This window comes from Astyanax mexicanus, chromosome 3, assembly GCF_023375975.1.
Source record: "Astyanax mexicanus isolate ESR-SI-001 chromosome 3, AstMex3_surface, whole genome shotgun sequence".
Taxonomy (NCBI): Eukaryota; Metazoa; Chordata; class Actinopteri; order Characiformes; family Acestrorhamphidae; genus Astyanax; species Astyanax mexicanus.
In genome coordinates, this window is record NC_064410.1 from 5,188,783 (window position 1) to 5,209,506 (window position 20,724).

Here is a 20,724-nt window from a genome sequence, read left to right on the forward strand (position 1 = left end):
TTACTTTAGGGAAAAATAAACAACCATAACCTTAACATTTGAGAAAGACTGACCGTGCTGCTTTTTTTAAAAACTGAACTTTAGAGTACAAACTCACCTTTTTGTTTCATGTTTGTTAAGGTAAAAATCGAGATACTGGGTTCTATCCAGAGCTAATTCTGATCTTCTGCATTTTTTCCACTTCTGCAAAGTGGTGAAACAGGGCTACATGCCGATTCTTCAGGCAAATTTTATATTTACATTTTGCAATGTGGTCGAGCACATTCACAGTTACAGGAACCAATTCATTTGTAGGAAACACAGTCTAATGTTAATCCATTAAAACAGACAGAACCTAATTCCATTCTTCACTCCGGATTTTTTATGTATCATAGATGAATACATATTCTGATGAAAAACAGTTTGTCACTATTTACTGAGACTAAAATCCAATCAATCAATCAATCAATTAATGGAGGAATGAACTGGTTAATCCAATGGTAAATTAATAATTAGCTTTCTTACAGGACTATTAAAGATTTTATTTTCTGTACTAACTCATAACATGATCAGGGTGTATAATCAGATAGTAAGGAAACATGCTGAATTCAAGCACTGGCAGCTCTTGTCAGCAGAGCTTCAGCCAGTATTTTCTTATTTGAACCGCACAGTAATCAGTGTGAGTTTTAGCCTCTGAATCTGCCCAATGCCAATCATTCCCCCAGTCTCATTTCCACACCCCGGGTGGCCAGGTATAGAAAACAGAACACAAACAGTGTACTGCAGTCAGGGTAACAGGCAAGCTGAATATTTTTTTCTGCTGAACAGGTAATCACTGAGCTTCAGTAAGGTTCATTAACCATTATTGTGTACCTTATTTTTTGCGATCTAAGGTGCATTTAAAATTCTTTAGTTTTCCCAAAAATCAACAGTGCCCATTATAATCTGGTGTGTCTTATTTATGAATTGTACCAGTCAGGTTGTAAGGAGCAGTAAAGCCACTCCGCTGAATTACAGCGTTATAAAAAAAAGTTTTAGTGATATTTCTCCAGCACCGAGGCTGGAGCAGCATTAGCATTAGCCGCTAACCGCAGCGCTAGCTCTTTCACCTTTCAGAGGTGAGTATATTGAACTTAGCCTGCATGTTTACTGTGTTAAAACGAGCTACGTGGGAAAAAACGCTCTCTGATAGTGCACTGGGTTCCTGCTGCTGTTAAACGGGACTAGCGCTGCTGCTAAAATAAACAGAAGCGCTTTAATCACCCAAATAAACAGTTTTCAGGAGAGAAATCTGTGTAGATTAACATCTAACATTAGTTTGACTTTGAAAGAATTATTTTTTTTTTAAGAATTATAGTTTTGCTCACTTAGGCACTTGTTCACATTTATTACTGATTTTTCCTTTATTTTAATAATAAAAAAAAATTGTTCGATCGTAAAAATACCCTGTTTTCACTCCTTTAGAAGTTAATGTATAATAAAGATAGAAGTCATAATAGTAATAACAAAATAGTAATAATAGTAAGAGCAACATTAAATACTGTGTATTATGACACTGTAAAACTGTGATATTTTTGGAGATATTTATCACAGTTGAGTTTTGAGTTGAGTTATCATACTGTGAATATTTCAGTTAAAACTTATTCACACAGGTTTTCTACACATTATTACAAAATCCAATTAATAGAGGGATACAAACATGTCTGCATACATTTCCTTTTTCAAGATACTTAGTCAAATAATTTGTTGCTGACACAGAAACAGAACATAAAAAATATTAAGAGTGTTTTTCTCTATGTATGTTTCTCTAATTATGCTGTGTGTGTGTGTGTGTGTGTTGAGGAAAGGACAGCCACTCCCTGCTCTGTTCATTTAACCTGCAGTGGCTGAAAACCTCACCAGCCTTATCCACTGAAACTCCACTAATAGTGCCTGTCTTTTTTTTCCCTGTTATATAACTTAGGAACTTGGGAACTCAACCAGTTCGCATTGCTTTGCATGTATTTTTTCAATGTTTGTATTTTTGTTATTTTTTTGACACTTTAGAGTGTGATAAAAGTCAGTGTATATATATATATATATATATATATATATATATATATATATATATAGTTAAGCAGTAAGAATTGGCATGCAATCAAAGTGACAAAAGTATATTAAGAAATAATAATGCAACTATACATTTACATGCAATTAAAAGGAGGCAGACATAAAAGTACATGTAAAAATTTCAAACTACATATACCGTGTGTGAACTAACAAATCTGATTTCATTGTGAATTATGTTTTAGCTTTTTTTTACGCAGTGCATTGTGATCAATAAAGTATCTTTCCTATAGACGCTGTTACTAAAAATCAGTGAAAGGAGGAGAATGGTGCTGTAAGATAGATCACAGATCACTCACGGTCCTGGAGATGCTGGTTTCTCTCTGCAGTGCTTCTTTTCTCTTGTGATGCTCCAGGCTCCGGTCTGTCCCACACACAGCCTCATTCCCTATTTTCTACACTTTCCACTTGCTTATCCGTCCACTCTCTGCCTCCGCCTCTCCTCCATCCTCTCTGCCTTACACAGCCCACCTCTCAACCCATCCCATTTTCTCAGAGCTTCCATCAGTCCCTCTGTTTTCCTATTCCTCTTTCTCTATTGGTTCCTCTTTGTCCTTTTCAAGTAGTTTCATCCTCCACATTCTATTTCTCTTCCTAAGTACGTATCTCTCTCTCTCAGTTCTGTATATTCGTTTCCCAGTGCTGCTTTTCCTGCCTGTTCTCTTTCCATCCGTCCATTCTTAATGGAAAATTGGACGCAAAGGCCAGTATTACCATTTGCACCTACTGTAAATGGAAGTGTGAGAGATTTGTCACTCTGCCATAAAATACCAGTAGGATGATTGTCTGTAATTATCTGCCAGATTTGTGCAAAATGTTAATCTAATACTAAAATTGTACAATTTGTCTTCTAATCACTGAGTGGGCCGAGAAACATAGACTATTTATTACTATTAAGGCAGGTGGCAGGCACATTTGGGTTCTGCTTCCATGACTGTCCTCCCACGTACTGGATTAAAATGATAATGAGGATAAAAATGATGATAGTATAGTATAGAATAGTGTTTCATTGATGTATTTAATACCCTACAGCAGTGATGGACTCTATGGAATGAAAAAAATATATAAAAAGGCACTTGCTGCATGACCCCAAAGTGCAAAAAAAAAACATCAGGTGCCAGCCCATTCATGATAAAATAAAAAATGGTCCCACTTTATAATAAGTGTCCCTAAGTACTATGTAATGTGTGTATACTTACACATGTGTAATAGTGTGTGTGAGAAGTTGAGTATAAACTTATCCAACAGCTATTGTCTAGTATGTAATTAGGGCTGATTGAGTACACACATTGTTACACATGTGTAAGTAGTTACACTGTAGTTACATGGATTATTACTATGTAACTACATAGTACTTAGGGACACTTATTATAAAGTGGGACCTAACAAAGTCTTCTAGTCTTCAGTACCTAAAGGAAACTCTTAAGTGTGTTGCATAAAATTCCTCTAATGCATCACTTAAACAGTACAGGGTTTACTGCAGTGAATAAAGTTTTACTGCAGTAAAGTTCCACTCTTTACCATGACAACGTCTCATCAACCAAAACAACCGTTCACTGTTAGAGAGCCTGTGTTGCTAATTTATTTATTTTGTCACAAGATTTAGTGTCTTTTGTGAACCGTTTAAATTTTATATATAAAAAAATTGATAAAGTGCTAAAAAAAATTATTTAACAATACAAAACTGAGATGTGAACGTGCATGAATAAACAGTGAAGTTTCTCCTACTTCACGTTTAGTTTATTCACGTTTTTTAACTTCTGAATTAAACATATCTGTGGCACTTCTGCTTGATGAATGAATGACTGTAGGCTATATAGATCACTAATCTCAAAAACCCAGCCAGGGGTTAAGGGGAGGTTTTGAAGTCCCTAAATAATAAATAAGGGAATTTAATTAGATGAATAATTAAATAATATAGGGAAATATAGTCCCTGTTAAAGGACTTTATGCAACTTAAAGAAACTTCAGTACTTAAGGGAACATTATTTATCCCTCCTTTTATGTTCATTTGTCAGGAACAGCAATGGTTTTCCAAGATCAATTTGACCCGGGGCATGTTTAAATATCCAAAAGATTGCCTTGCTCTCTATAGGTGGGTAGATGGCGCTCTTTTATCTCATCACTCCTAGTTTTCATCATCAGTTTTACATCAGTGTATCCTCCTCGAAAATTCCTACTTATGAAGTTGAAGGTGCTTATTAATATTTGACTTGACATGCATTCAAGTGTTTTTTTTGGTCGGGTGGAAATGGACACCATTAGGAAAATCTTTTTGTTTATACTTTTGGTATATTATCATGAAAAACAGGAGGTTTATTTTGCCCTACTCCAAGAGACTGAAGCAAAGAAGACACACATTGGGTGATTGATGTTCTTATTCCTTTAAAACCGTAAAACATACTACACTTTTACGTTTTAAACCTTTTTTTAATTTATTTTTTAACCTGTACACCTTAAAACTGCTATGACACGCCCCCAACTGGAAAACTCTGGGCTTATCTAAAAATACAAGTTTTCCACTGGTGAATACGAGCTTGTGGTGGCGATCATGTGCTCTCATCTCCTAAATACGATATTTCCAACACGGCTTAAAGGCAGCATAACTATTTGAAAAACTAGAGTTAAATCCAAGATGGCGGCATTCTAGAGGCTCCTATGTTGTTGACATGGCCTAGGCAGCCCTACAGCGTGCATCTAAAACTGAATCACCCTCTGAATCATGTACAAAATACAAATCCGCTAAATTCTGTTGTGTTAGAAACCGCTCATTTATTAGGACAAAAATGAAACCTTCCACTGAGCTAATATTGCGTTTTTAAGGATTAGTCTGTGGTTTGGAAGTACGCTGGGTAGCAAAAAAAAACATGATGTGTAATGTTATTTAACGCTGCATTGAATCTGACAGCGCTGCAAGGAAAACAGCGTTACAGTAATTACTACAATTGCCTTTTATAATTTCTGCCTCCAGTTGAAAAAGGCACTATGCAAATTACATTAAATTGGATTTTGGATTGAAAAACAATCTTAGAATGAGGGAAAGAAAAGGGGTTGCCAGGTTTCTTGTCTTTAAAGCTGTGCATTATACTGTATATTCTATTCTGTCATTTAAGGAAAATGTAACATAAAAGACTGGAGGAAGGAACTTAGCATTGTGTCTATGTCTCTACTATTATATTCAGTGGTATCAAAAGGTTTGAGCACCCCTGATAATTGTCATGATTTTCCTATAAATCATTGGTTGTTCAGATCAGTGATTTAAGTTAAATATATCATATATGTGGTGAACACAGTGATATTTGAGAAGTGAAATGAAGCGTATAGGATTTACAGGAAGTGTGAAACAATTCTTAAAACAAAATTAGGCAGGTGCATCATCTCCAGTTTAGTCAGGTTTCATGAGCATGAACAGCCCGCTTTGCTGAAATAAAGCCCCAGTTAGTGGTCCGAACAACCAATGATTTATAAAGAAAAATCATAAATGAAAATGATCAGAAGTGCCTAAACATTTTCATAACACTGTACAGTAGGTGTAATACCCAAGGGAAAGGCCATTAGAGCAAGTGAGCTGGTGTGAATGAAAGAAATATGATCATCTGGAGAGAGGTTCATCACAGACATTTTTAATCAGGAACGTGGCCTGAGTTCCAGATGCTGCGCTCATTTCATTTTCTCTGCAGCTTGTACGACTCCTTGCAGAGCCTTTTTTTTGTCTGCTGCTGAGCTGCTGCCATACCGCACAAGTACTCCATAATTCAGCACACTCTCAACAGAGGAATGCTAGCAGGAAACCTGGAGCTGTTGTGACAGGTTGACTTTCCTGAGTGACAAAACAAACACAATGCATTTAACTATGTAGCCATAACATTATCATACTCCCAGGCGTGGGAGCGGGTTTGACATTGTGGGGGGGACACATTTGCTGAAATGTCAAAACTCAAAACCCTGTTAGCAGAATAAGACATTCCCCAGAAGTCGTTTTTTATTGCAGTATATTGGTAATGTTGCAATTTACTGCTCTCAACAATGACCTCACGTGTAAAGCTGGTGTTGTGTCGAACTCAGCACCCCCGCCAGGAAAAGCACCCCCTCTCGGGAGTGCGCACCCACATCTTCTCGATAAAAGCGGACATAATTGCTTTAGCTAACTTTAATTAGAAATGCGCTGCCGAGAGGAGGGGGTGCAAATGTTCATGGTGGGGGTGCAAACTTCAGCATGCTTTCAAAATAAACGTTTATTTTAAAACAATTTCTGCGGTTTCATTTTTGAGGTGACAAATCCACCTATTCCTGATATCAATATCCCCCTATTTCTATATGCCAATGATCATACTGCATACTCACTCTTTCAAACTGACTTCCAAGGTTCACTTTTTTGGACACTTTTTGTTGTGTAATATTTTCAATAAACAGCCCTCAACAGCAAGTTGGAACAAAATGCAGCTACCAGTTGCTTGTGTTTGAGTGGTGATTAGTAACCAGTAGTAACTGAATCTCTGACATATATATACGCAAACACATCACTGGATCTTCTGAATAACAATGAGCAGAATTTAGCATTCATTTCACACACTTAACTTAAAGACTAATTAGCTAGAACGTCTCGAGATGAATTCAGATGGAAGCTGCTGATCTCTTTGGAGCTGTGACTCTGACTGAACCCAGTTAGATCTGCACTACGTCACATCTCTCGTGCATGCACTCCATGGGCCTATCATACACCTGTGCAAGGCGTGTCGTGGTGCTCTTTGCTATCTTACACCTTGTTAACAATCTATTTTCACGCCTTGCATCCCCGCCATTAAAATAGTGTCGTTTAATGAGTTTAGTGGTCTGGAAGTGAGGCGTGTTGAGGTAAATTTCTGGTGTGTTCATATCTTGGGAAACACAGGTGCGCCACTGACCGATTAAAACCCTGACAACAGTCCTCTCAATCCCATCTTAGCCATGCAGGAGCACCGTATGCATTGTGCGTGTTTCACATGTGTACATCCCTGCTCCTTACACACACAAATAAACACGCTGCAGAGCGCAAACCCGACAATTATCTCAGCAAAAGCGTTGCACTATTAAGATATAAACGCACCAAAGTCAGAGCTTTATGTTGCTTCTTAAAGTTAAAATAAAAACAGGATTTTTTGCATTAAAAGACAAGTAGGCAACAAATACTCATGAAAGGTGACTGCTGAGTTCCAAACTGCCTCTGGAAGCAATAATAGTCCAATAACTATTTGTCTGGAGATTTACAGATTGGGTTTTTAAGATCATTTCAATTACTAAAACTAATGAAGCCTAAATTCACCCTGTGAAATCTGGGGTGGGCTGAAGATGTGTAAAGCACATCACTGTTGGGTTCCACCCCAGAACAGTGGAAACACATGTTCTCTGATGAAATTCTCCTTACCATCTGCTGTCTGACAGACAAAACTGGATTTTGTGGAGGCCAGGAGATCACTCTCTGTTTGTGTAACGTCTCAATCTTGGGGGGCAGAAAACAAATGCAAGAAGGTCTAATTTGACCCCATTGAGATGAAGAACGAAGAAGCAAACAATACTAAGATAGCATAATAGTATCATAGTAAAACCACAAAGAACAGAACTATGATGGGTCAAACAAAGCACAAACCAGAACAATGGGAAACATGGAGTGTTTCCAACTCATTTAATGTCATTTTCAAGCCCTCTATGGACTAGCTGATTATCTATGCAAAACAGAAAACAGAGCTGTGAACCTCTGCATAAGGTTTTTGTATTCCGGTGTGTGAACAGTAATATTTGAAGAGTACTTGGACCAACATCTCGGTCTGCATAAAGAGTAGGTGGAAAAGAACTGACAAGACTGCAATTTCAAACTCAATGAACTTAGAAGGGGATTATTAATTTAACTTACCCTTCTTCTTCTTTTTCTTCCTAAAAAATGTAAAATGTTTCTCGTCCCACTTTTATGGTCCAATAACAAAAATATCATGCATTAATTGGAAGTTTATTGTGTGAATAGTGTGAAGTTTCCACAATCAGTGGTGGTTTAGAGAGACATGTCATCTGCTGGTGTTGGTCCACTGTGAGTCCCAAGTCATTGCAGTGTTTTCCCAGAAAATCTTACAGCAGGATTTCATTTTCCTGCAGTATTGGCACACTGCCCACACTGCCAAAGGTACCAATTGGTCTTTTATAATATTCTAGTTTTCATTATCAACAATAAAATAAATAAACACTTAAAATAGATCACTCTGTGTGTAATACATCTATATAATATACGAGTTCCACATTGAACTGAATTACTAAAATAAATTAACTTTTTCATGAAATTCTAATAGTATGTTAGGTCTTATCTGTATAAGAATTAGCCTGCCTGACACAGCTTTTAGATTTAATTAGATTTATAGATCTAACAATTGATAATAATCAGCTTTTAAACAAACATATAGTCTATATGCAGGCTATGTTCCACATACGGTCCACCGTGCTCATACAAAAGAGAATACAAAAATAAATAATTAAATAGTGTTTAGATTGAAAACATTTCCCACCATCTGAAACTTTAGGTTAAAGAGAGAGCTTTAGCTTTACCTGTACCCTGCCAGAACTCGACTCCCAATCAGGTGCACATGCACAGATCACATACTATAGATGACCCCAGATTTCCCACTGATTGCTTTTATTTCTGTGTATAAATAAGGGTTAATCTACAGTTATAGTAGATACAGCATTCACCAGCGTAATCCGTTTCACCCATACTGCTATATAATGTGCATAAAAATGAGTTTTGGAACAACACCTATTATTTTTCTATTCTGTATTGTTAAACAGGTGACTAAAGCCTGTGTTTTCACTCTGTAGACAAACCGGACCATGATTTAGTTGATCTGGACCAAAACCATCACTTGGTCAGACTAATTTTGGTTCTTTGGCTCCTGATCATGCTTTGCAGCACCTTTCACTGTTGCTATTTTGGTTTGAACCAAACTACAAAAAATGTGAACGTCTAAATCAAACAAAGCAGGTGTGAAAGCAGCCACAGAAGAACCATTTTTTAATAAAAAGTAAAAATTGAAGTAAAAAAAAACCTTTAAACTGGTAAAGCACCTTTACATTGACTACTTTAAACATTTTTTGTAAAAAAAAAAAAAAAAAAGGAGAATATCGTCGCTGTCCTATGAAAAAAACTTATCTCCATTTTTAGTTTACAACATAATTTGAACAGACAAACTGTCCATTACACTGTGTCAAAATTTATTGATGAACAGACCAATAGAAACTCTTCAAAATGACCTGAAATAAACTCTTTTTAGTTTTTTTTTCTCTTTCCTGTAAAGTTGCTGTTTTGGAGATAAGTGTTTTTTTTATTGGACAGCGACGATATGGGGTTAAATGGCTCATGCAAATATCTGTTTTACAAAAATAATAGCATCAATCAATTTGTCGCACCTTTTATTGCTAAGAGTGTACTATAAATGCTGGACGACTTCTTGAACTTTAAATTTGCGTCATTATTTATTCCATTAAAGTAACAGCTCTGTCTCTACAGTGTGGGTTTACACTGCTCTGCCCAGAACTGATCAAAAGCTGTGGCGGATCATCTGTAATGACTCCAACTGTTTTAATTAGCTTCATGTGCTTTAATATTTGGCTTGTTTCCTGCATGAAATGAAGCATCATTTGCTAAGAGCCGGCAGTAATCATCACAGTAGTCATTCTGCTGTAACGTTATGCCAATTGGAAACAAATAAAACTGATCTGAGATGCTTGCGACGATTATCTCTTTTTAAAATGATATTTCTGCATTTCTCATTATTATTTATAAGCTGAATGAGGCACATTACTGCCAAAAGGTATTTGCAGCTCTAAAACTGCCTTTGTTAGTAAAGAGACAGCCGTATCTACCGTCAACACAGCTGTCCATTAATAATTCAGTCCATTAATCCTTCATGCTGTGAAAATCAGAAAATCCTTGGCTTTTTAGAACCATGGCACAAAATATCAAAAGTTTGTGCAACCTGTGGGGTATCATTCTCAGCATTGCAGTGACTGCATTGGCATGGTGGTTTCCACCACTCTATCACACACTCCTACCTACAGCTGCTCCACCTTCTAGATCAGGGGTGTCCAATTTTTTTTGTTTGGGGCCAGAAGGAGAAATATATTTGAAGTCACGGGCCACAGACTCTGTAATAAAACAAATAATGAAATATACCACTTTAAATAATACTTTTTTCCTGATTACTTTCATTTACACACCATTTTACTTCACTAACTGTCTTTATCTTTGACAGTGTTGTGTAAACCTAAGATTTTTAAAATTGATGTTGGCGTCTGCCAAATGTAATGTAATGTAATGTTTAATTTGATGATGTCTCTTAATATTCAACTCCTTAATTACGGCAACTTTTAGACTCTTTGGCCCGTTTTTCTGCGCTAGAAATGCGCACTTTCTCTGCTTTTAGACTCTTTTACCCCGTTTTTCTGCGCTAGAAATGCACACTCTCTCCGCTTTTAGACTCTTTTGCCCCGTTTTGCGCAGATTATAAAAACCTGCTTAACAGCGGGCCAACTTTCATTCTATTTCTAAAATACCTCGCGGGCCGCTCCAAAACAGCAAACGGGCCGCAAATGGCCCGCGGGCCGTAGTTTGGACACCCCTGTTCTAGATAAAATAATAAAAGTCAGACACAGAAGCTCTGAATCTGTTACTGCACAGTTTAGTCATGCTGGCTGGATATTTCTGGTTGGTGGATTATTCTCAGTCCAGCAGTGACAAAAAGTATAATAAATAGGTGCCGACTGGTGGCCACAATGATCAGGAGATTGCTGGTTCGAATCCCGGTTATGCTACATCAGCAGCAATTCGAAAAGAGTCAGTGGCTGACTTCACATGTATCGGAGGAGGCATGTGCTAGTCTTCACCCTCCTGGTGTTGTGGCTTCACTTGTGATGGGGGATATTCAGTCAAGTAACAGCTGAATGGGTGGGACAATTGGTGAAGGTACATTGGAAAAAAAAGGGAAATAAATAAATAAATAAAAAGGTATATTTAAACACTTATATTACATTTATATTTACAGATACATAAACATATCTATAAACACATCTGAAATAGAACAGGGGCTGCCAACACTGCCCGCAGCTACAAATTGCTTTTACCAATATTTATTCCTACAATCATTTATTTCAGCTCCTTAATCTTTTCATTTAAAATTGACTTAAATTTGTACTGACCTTTTTTTTTACCTTGTTAGTTCATGTCTCTGGGCATATTAAGCACAATTATGTCATATCACATCCTTTAAAAAGGCATAATCCATGTTTTTTCTTGAGCCCAGCCCCCTCAAAAGTTTCAGGATTTTTTTTCAATGCATGAGTTGATGGGATAAAATAACACTAAGCAAAAATATCATGTTTTTATATGTTGACCCTTGAAATTATTTGTTGGCTGTTCCTCAAACTTCTTAAACTCTCAAACTTAAACTTAAAAGTGATAAAAAATATTCACATTCATTACTCTGTAGGTAGAAATGTTTAAGCTTTTTAAGAGGAAAAGTACCAGTTTCAAAACTACGTCATTAAGAACAAAAGCTTAGTCCCAAAGTGGACTACATTATTAGATTAGAATTAGAAATTAGAAAATTAGATTTTATAAGACCAATTGGCACTGTTGGCTGTGTAGGCAGTCCTGCTGGAAAATGAAATCCACATATTAATAAAAGATATCAGCAGAGGGAAACATGAAGTGCTGTAATATTTTGCAGGAAAACAAAACACTGACTTTAGACTTGATAGAACACAGTGGACCAACACCAGCAGATGTCTCTCCAAATCATCACTGACCATCAGTAAAATTTACATTTGATTTGGAAATCAAGGGAGCAGAGTCTGGAGGAAGAGTGGAGAGACACACATTCCAAACTGCTTGAGGTCTAGTGTGAAGTTTCCACCAATCAGTGATGGTTTAGAGAGATGATATTCTAATTTTTTGAGCTGTTTGAGAGACAGTCAGACAGTGAAAGAAGAGATCATGATTTTTCATATTCATATCACAGTCAGTCACTTAGCAAAGCGCTTAGGCTCGTCTCAGTCAAAGCGTTCCAATCATCCCCCCCCCCCCCCACACACACACACCCTCCAGGCCCCTTGGAGAGAATACTGATGGTGACACTTCCACAGCACTTTTCACCCTTTTACTCTCTGAATACACAGATAAAAAAAAAAAACACTGATAAATATTCCAACCTGGTGCAAAGTAGTTTCAGTCAGGAGCCTCTTAAAGAAAAGAGCCATTATGTTCAGGTGTGATGAGTCTGTATTTGCATACAGATAATTTGATTCTTCAGCAGGACTATCTGTCTTCTTTTTTGAGACAAGAATGAAATTAAAAACTTTAATCTGGCCTTTATTTAGAGAAGCTCCAAAAATACACACGAGGAAAAGCTAATGAGTTCGTCTTGACTGTTTGACTTGTTTATTTATTAACAGGCAAATTTGAAAAGCACCTGCAGAAAAGCATACAAATATAATATTTAGCTACTTTGTACAAAAGTCTTATTTAATATATATATATATATATATATATATATATATTAAATAATAATAAAAAAAATAAAAATATATATTATATTTATAAAATATATTACTGTTGGTAGGTAAAGCACTATATATGTTTAGTTGAGGGTGCTGCTGTAAACACAAACTTTCTATACCATTTTAGCGATATTATATTACAATACTGGTGAAATAAATCCTCTGTTTTCAGCTGAAAAATAAGCTAAAAAATTAAGCTACACTGCTTAGTTGAGGGTAAAAACCCCAACAATCCCACCGCTATCCACAGAGTGTAAACAGCACTGGATGTGCTCCTAAAGAGTCTACTCTCCGGTGAGGTCCACATCACGCAGTGCTAATCGGTGAGAGTTCTCCAAATGCGCAAACTGTGTATAATTTCTGTGCAACATAAGCAGAAATGTAAAAACTCCTAAAGCACATCTTTTACAGACTCAATGTATTGTGTGTGCCATTTTAAGGTGGAATTGAAAATGTGGCCATGAAACTAAAAGCTTAATACTCTGGGGGCTTTAGTAGGAGACTGATTTTAGTAGGAGAAGATTGCTTGTTAAAGTGGGTTGAAGAAGGATTATTGTGGGTTAATTTGCAGTATAAAAATACAGTGAACTGTAAATTGACCAGGTTAAGTGTTACAGAATTGGTTCCGGCAAAAGCAACTCAAACAACCCAACCACTGATAAAGTAAAATAAAGAAACTACAGATAGTTCTTTAACGCAAAAGAAGAACCTTCTTTAGTTCTGGTCGTTCCACGTTAAATTCAGTATTATTTAGCTGGTGATTGGTTCCCTCTAGTGGATCATCATGATATCACACCCAAATTCAACCTGTTTCAAATGCTGGTTGAAGCTTCCCTACAGGATTACAAAATGCTGACACAGTTCTGATCATAATAATGTGCTTTTAATATACTGAATAAATAAAAAAATGTTTTTCCCATTTATTAAAAATAATAAAATAATATAAAACGTATTATTATTGTTATTATTATTATTATTATTATTATTATTATTATTATTATTATTATTATTATTATTATTATTATTATTATTTATATATGTCATTTTCTACACTGTATGAACATAGTACAAGCACTAAGAATAGAATACACTCAAGATATAAATGCGAGTAAATAAGTACATTTTAATATAAACAATATATATAAAACTTAACGTATTCAGCTTTTAAGGTGAAACAGAACCTTGAAATAAAAACGTAGATGTAGTTTTATGTAAACTATATACATAAAAAACAATATATAAACAATATATATAAAATCACTTAAAAACGAAATAAAGAAAATATTAAATCAATGCTGAATACGATATTTATATATATATATATATATATATATATATATATATATATATATATATATATATATATATATATATATATATATATATATATATATATGTTTATATATGTTTATATATGGTACTTTGTTGTACCTAAATATAAGGTACAGCCCCAGCGACAAGCTTTGTATTCTTTTAAGTACAAATCTTTTTTTTTTTTTTTGAGTGTCTGATGTCGGAGATCAATATTGTTTCAATACATTAGATGATGACAATTAAAAAAAAGGTATATTTAACCTAATTTGGCTATATGGGATGTTATTTGAGTTTACTGTAATATTAATGTTTTACTGAGTAAATAGACATCTAGTATTCAGATAAGCAGCTATTAATTCTAATTTACAGGGGAAGTATCTAGTTAGTATCTAAATCAGCAGCGCGCGCTTTGCTGGAGAAGCTGCTGGGAGCTAGACTGGGTCACGTGGTCTGGTGATCTCGATCAGTAAGTAGCTGCAGAGAGTGTGTGATGACGCGCTGGTCGCTCGGCGGCTTTGATGTTGGAACGTGGATGACGTCATAGCTTGTTTAAAGTCGTGTTATCCTTTGAGTTCACGTCAGAGCGAGAGAGAGAGAGAGAGTTACAGTTGTGTTTTATATGAGTTCTGTTCAGAGCTTTTACTGATTAAACTCTGTGTAATTGTATATAAATTTATATCAATTGCATTTAAAAAAGAGAACATCATGGATAAAAAGGTAAGAAAATTAATTTTTAAAGTAGATTATAAAAAAGGAAATTTAGTTTTACTCAAGTACACAAGTAATCTACTTTGCTACATTGGAAAACTCCACATTACTGAGTAAAAAATAAAATGCTGGGAAAAAAACAAAGTCTGAATAAAAAATAATAATAATTGGCACGGATGCCACGTCGGACTGAGCTGTCAGCTTTCAAAACTTCCACAGCAAACCTGTTAAAGCATGTGGTGGTAAATATTTTTATCATTAAACAATCTGCTTGAATGTAAAAGGTTTAAATAGCAGTTAAAGCATAGTCATAGTCAAAGTCAAAGTCAAAGTGGTTTTTATTGTCATTTCAGCTATATACAGAGTACACAGTGAAACGAAACAACCAAGCTAAAATATAACAATGACCTGTAAAACTGTAAAAATACAGTTTATATTATATAACTTTTTAACAGTTAAGAAAAAAAAATGGATCATAAAAACCTATGCCACTTGTTCTTGAAAATGTTTTATGGGGTGGTCTGAACAAATACTGCCTGAAAGGTCCAAATTACTATATGAAATAATAGTTAATTAAAAACAATTTAATTTATGATTTGTTGTACTTTTTTACATTTTAAATTGAGTATTTTTTTACTTTTACTCAAGTAGATTTTTAGATGGGTACTTTTACTTTTACTTGAGTAGAATTTTAGCAAAGTAAAGGTACCTTTACTTAATTACAATTTTTCTGTACTTTTTCCACCTCTGACCGTTACTGACTGCCACATTTTCTTCTGGACGTCTTATAGTGTTTCTTAAAGCAAGAAAGTTGCCATTTGAAATGGCTTTAGTTTTGTGTCATGTCTGTGATCTGCTTTTTTTTTGAGATGCTAAAATGTCCAGTTTTGCCCTTTTTTCACTGTTCTCTTCTCACCTGCAGACCATCTACGCTGCAGAGAAGTACATCTCTGCAGTGTTCCTCTCTATTGTGGAGCACCCAATCATCCGCTTCCTCATCTTCATCACTGTTCTGCTGAACTGCGTCATCATCGGAGTCCAGACTGATCCGATGATTGCCAAGGTGAGAAAAAAACACTTTATTTTAAAGCCACCAGATTTTTATATATTCATGCAGTCCATCTGCTTTTGACAATCGAAGTTAACACAACTGTCTGTTTGTATTAATTAAATATTCTATTATGTTTATATCACATTGAGTGTTCAATCTCACAATTAGATAGATGATTTTTGTGTTTGTGTGAACTTAACTTAATTCAACTCTGCTCTCATTTCAGGACAATGCCACTGTTTTCCTGGTGTTGGAGCGGATCATATTTGTTATTCTTATTTCGGAGGTTTCATCCAAACTGATCTTTAGCTTCAGGACTTTCTGGATGGTATGTTTTTTTTTCAGTTTTCTCCTGAAACTTCAAACCTCAAAATGTGCTTTAATATTAATCTCTATTGTTCTTCATAGAGTCTTGTTGTGTCTCTTCTCTAGGGGTGGGCAATATTATATCGTATACAATATATCGTGACACAGAAATATCATGATATTAAAAATCCATATCGTGATAATAGAGATCTTAAAAATAGTCTATTATTTAATGTGAAGCTTTAGGTGTATTTATTGTATAAATGTTTAAGTTTGCAGTTTATATGAATGCACTAAATATTCTGCAATATTTTTTGCTGCATTATATTATTTTATGCTATATTATTTATTTTGCCACATTATGATTATACTGTTATACTATTATACTATATTCCTGAAATTAATTAATTATTTTTCTGTTTTCCTATATCGCCAAGTATCGCAAAAATACCCTGAAATATCGTGATATTATTTTAGAGCCACATCGCCCACCCCTAATCTTCTCACGTCTGATTTGATTATTTCTTCTTTTGTGTCTGCAGGACCGATGGAACATTATGGATTTGTTGATTAACTTGGTGGTGATGGTCGCGTATACATTCGTGCCTCCGAGCCAGAAGTCGGCCATCAAGTAAGGAAAATTCCATATGTATTTATTTCCCAGTATTAAAACACATTTTTCACTTTTAAATATTTTTGCCATGTTATTAATAAAGCTAAACTTATAGTTAGATTAATCTTTTACACACCTGCCTGCAACATATCCTTTATATAAGCTTGTTCATTTCAGGCTCATATTTTTTTGTTTATGTTTCCTCCCTGAACAGACTGCTGCGACTCCTTCGTTCCGTCAGGCTGTTTTCTTTCTCGGAAGGATTTTCTAAAGTGCTGAGGAACATCACCCGGTCCTTCTCTGCACTGGTCAACATCTTCCTCCTGATCACGTGCTTCATGGTGGTATGTGATCTACTTCGGTTCATAATTGTATCTTAAACTGATGAGGACACTGTACGTGTTCCATGTCCTGTTCATGCTGTTATGCTGTACAATAGGGGTGGGCAATATTATATCATATACAATATATCGTGACACAGAAATATTATGATATTAAAAATCCATATTGTGATAATAGGGATGTTATTTCTTAAAAGTAGTCTATTATTTACTGTGAAGCTTTAATATTTATATGCATGCACTAAATATTCTGCAATATTTTTTGCTGCTTTATATTATTGTATGCTGTATTATTTATTTTGCCAAATTATGATTATACTGTTATACTATTATACTATACTTCTGAAATTAATGAATTATATTTCTGTTTTCCTATATCGCCAAGTATATCGTTATCGCAAAAATACCCTGAAATATCGTGATATTATTTTAGAGCCATATCGCCCACCCCTACTGTACAGTAACTATGTGTTAATGTTTCTGTCCTCGTTCCAGATGTTCGGCCTGTTTGGAGTCATGCTGTTTGGAGAAGATGTCCCGTCTGCTTTTGGAACTTTTCCAACGGCACTGTACACCCTATTTAAATGCCTCACCCTGAACGGCTGGGTTAAGCATTACTATGCATTTAAGGGGTAAGCAACTTTTTTTGTTTTAAATGTATAGACTTTATTAAACAGACAAAAGATTAAAAACTTATTTAAGTAATATGCCTGCATATCTCAATGTGTGTCTATCTGTTTTGGCTCATTTATATTTAGTAAAAAAAGCTTCATATTTCTACTAAATGTAACAAAACTGCTTGTAAAAAGCCACTCTGCTTACAATTTTTGTCTTATTTCATTTGAATATTCTTTTTATTCCAGTGAGGATTCGGCCATTATCTACATTGCCTTGACGTATTTCGTCAGCTTCATCTTCCTCTGCGGGTTCCTCTTTCTGAGCCTTTTCAGTTCCATCATCATCATAAATCAGTCTGCTGTGGTGACCGAATCCACTAAAGTAAGTCATCTTTATATCTTACCTTCACATCATATCATGATAACAGCCATGTACTGATACCCAGAATAAAGCCTGAGTTAATGCATAGGCTAGCTCCACATTCTGATATTTATTGTCTGCTTTTAAGTCATGATTATTCTCTAATTTGTTTCAATATTTTTTTTAACTTTCCTCATGAAAACAGGCAGAAAAAGAGGATACCCCCAAAAAATTAATTCATGTGGAGGAACTGATGACGGAAACCTCCACGAGTCAGCAGCACCAGACACCGTGCCATGACAGCTGCATGACCAACCTGACTCTGGAGAGTTTTGAAAATCTGGTGATGCTCAGAAGAGCCATAGACCAGAATGAAAAAGAGCAGGAGGAACTTCTGCAGGAGCTGGAGAGGTATGATTAAACAGCATGAACACAGCTCACAGCTGATTTATCACACATTTAAACTCATTTTACTTTCAGTCTGTAAGAAGCTATTAAATGTATCTGTAAATTATCTGTAAATCTGTAAATGTGTTGATCCAGGATTGTGGAGGAGGTCCGTGACCTTCCAATCAACAAAGAAAAGGAAGTCCAGGCCCAGAAAGAAAGACAGTTAGCCAACACCATCATAGACAACTTGTTGACTGATATCATCGCTTCTGGCCAGGCTGGAGACATTGTCACCACCTACATCGCTCTGGAAGAGGTAAAGAAATGTTGTTACCGAGCACAAACACTGTAAAAACTGTAGACGGCTTTAAAAGCTGATCTTATAAATATAGAAGTAGGAATAAGACGAATATATTTACTCTGATCTTCCTATTTTGTTTCAGGCCAACATCCTGGACTCGAGGTCAACTGCATCGGTGTTTGGTGAAGGTGCGGTGCAGAGAGGAATCAGGAGACTCTCCAGAAGCCTTTTAACAGAGTCCGAGACAGGCAGCCAGTCATCGCTTCAATCAGTGATCTCTATTCATTAGGTCATGATGAAGCATAGACTTGGTTGAGGGGAGGGAGGGGCATGGGGTGGGGTTTTTATTAGACATTTTTTAAAAGAGAAACAGCAGGTTCTAACCCCAGATCATTCCTAAATGCACTTAGTACTGGAGCAGCTTGAGCCAAAGATCACACTAATAATTTTATCATGATTAGGCTCACATATTTTAGATGCTTAGGTAAAGAGAGGTCATGAGCTGTAATCTGATCCCCATCTGATCTGAGCTCTCACCTCTCAGAGAGAGCGAGATGATAGGTTCTGGATGAGATTGAGGTTATAGAACAGGTTCAGTACAGACCTATTACATAATTACAAAAATATGTCGATTTTTTATAGCATCCTTTGATGCGCTGGAAGCAACTGCATCCATTAATGTAGCTGCTGATTAGTGTAGAAGTCCAGCTGACCAATAGGATTTGACTAGAGGAGGATGGGTCCCCCTTGTGAGTCTGGTTCCTCCCAAGGTTTCTTCCTCCAGCGTTGAGCGAGTTTTTCCTTGCCACTGTTGCCTTTGGCTTACTCACAGAGGGATTAATCTTTAATTGATCTTTAATCTGATTATTAGATTATATAGATCTGTAACGCTGCTCTTTGACATTCATTATAAAAAGTGCTGCACTAATAAATGTGATCCTAAACATGAGAACTGCTGAAAATGAGAAATTATTTCAAATAAACAACGATCAGCAAGCATTACAAAGTCTTGTCATTATTGCACTTGCACAGCTTCTTTGAACCGCATCTATTGCTAACTCTTAAAATCTCAAAATGTGAAAAGATAGTCATAAATCAGAGTTTAACGTTTTGAAAGATATAGAATTTTACTTAAAAATGCATCAACATTACACATATACAAGAAGCAATATAGTTCAAAATTAAAAGATACAGTAAAATAGAAAACAAACAGACTTGGAAAAAGCAAATATACCCTAATGCAGAATTTATATATGTGAAATATATATAACCTGATTTGCAATATGGGTCATTGATTGGTCATTAGCAATAAGACAGCAGTAGCTTAACATGTTCAATTTTGATGAGCTCAAATACTGTATATCTATAGTTGTTTAAAAACTAATTGAAATTAGGTTGAATCAGGGTAAAACTAAATAAACTTAAGATAAAATTAAGAAAACTAAAAAACAAATACATCCAACACAACTTTGAATGAGTTTTTAACATAAAATAAGTGGACTAAAGTTTAAAGCAGTCAAATAAAAAAAATATTTAAACATACATTAAAAAATATTAACAAAAATATTGTTAAATATTTCAAATATTGTTGAAAAAGCAAAAGCTTGAGAGTGAAAGGGTGAGTGAGAGGAGGAAAATGAGAGATGAAGGAAGAGGGAGAGGAAAAGGAAGAAGTAGAAAAAGAGTGAGAGTGGGGAAATGAAAAAGAGAAAGAGGTAGAAGATAAATGAGAGAAGAAAGAAAGAGAGGGACATTTAAATTGAATTCAGAAGGCTAAAAACAAATAAATTCAACAGAAAATTGTTTTTTTAATATAAAATAATTGGTCTAAGTTTAAAGCAGTCAAATTAAAAGAATTTAAACATACATACAAAAATATTGACAAAATAAAAAAAACATTGTTGAGAGTGGGGGAATGAGAGAGAGGAAAAGGTAGAAGAAGAGTGAGAAGGGGAGGAAGAGTAAGAGGTAGAAGGAGAGTTAGAGTGGGGGAATGAAAGATAGAGGAAGAGGTAGAAGAAGAGTGAAAGGGGGAGATAGAGTAAGAGGTAGAAGAAGAGTG

The 20,724-nt window shown here is 35.4% G+C and overlaps 1 protein-coding gene across 1 annotated transcript; it reads left to right on the forward strand.

The window, feature by feature from the left end:
* Nucleotides 1–14,567: 14,567 nt before the first annotated feature.
* LOC111191912 (cation channel sperm-associated protein 4) lies at nucleotides 14,568–19,662 on the forward strand. The gene is made up of 10 exons (XM_022668069.2): nucleotides 14,568–14,691; nucleotides 15,605–15,745; nucleotides 15,960–16,061; nucleotides 16,582–16,670; nucleotides 16,867–16,996; nucleotides 17,489–17,625; nucleotides 17,857–17,992; nucleotides 18,177–18,382; nucleotides 18,515–18,677; nucleotides 18,805–19,662. The coding sequence occupies exons 1-10, from the start codon at nucleotides 14,680–14,682 to the stop codon at nucleotides 18,949–18,951; spliced, it is 1,263 nt and encodes a 420-aa protein (XP_022523790.2). The 5' UTR covers nucleotides 14,568–14,679; the 3' UTR covers nucleotides 18,952–19,662.
* The last annotated feature ends 1,062 nt before the right edge of the window (nucleotides 19,663–20,724 follow it).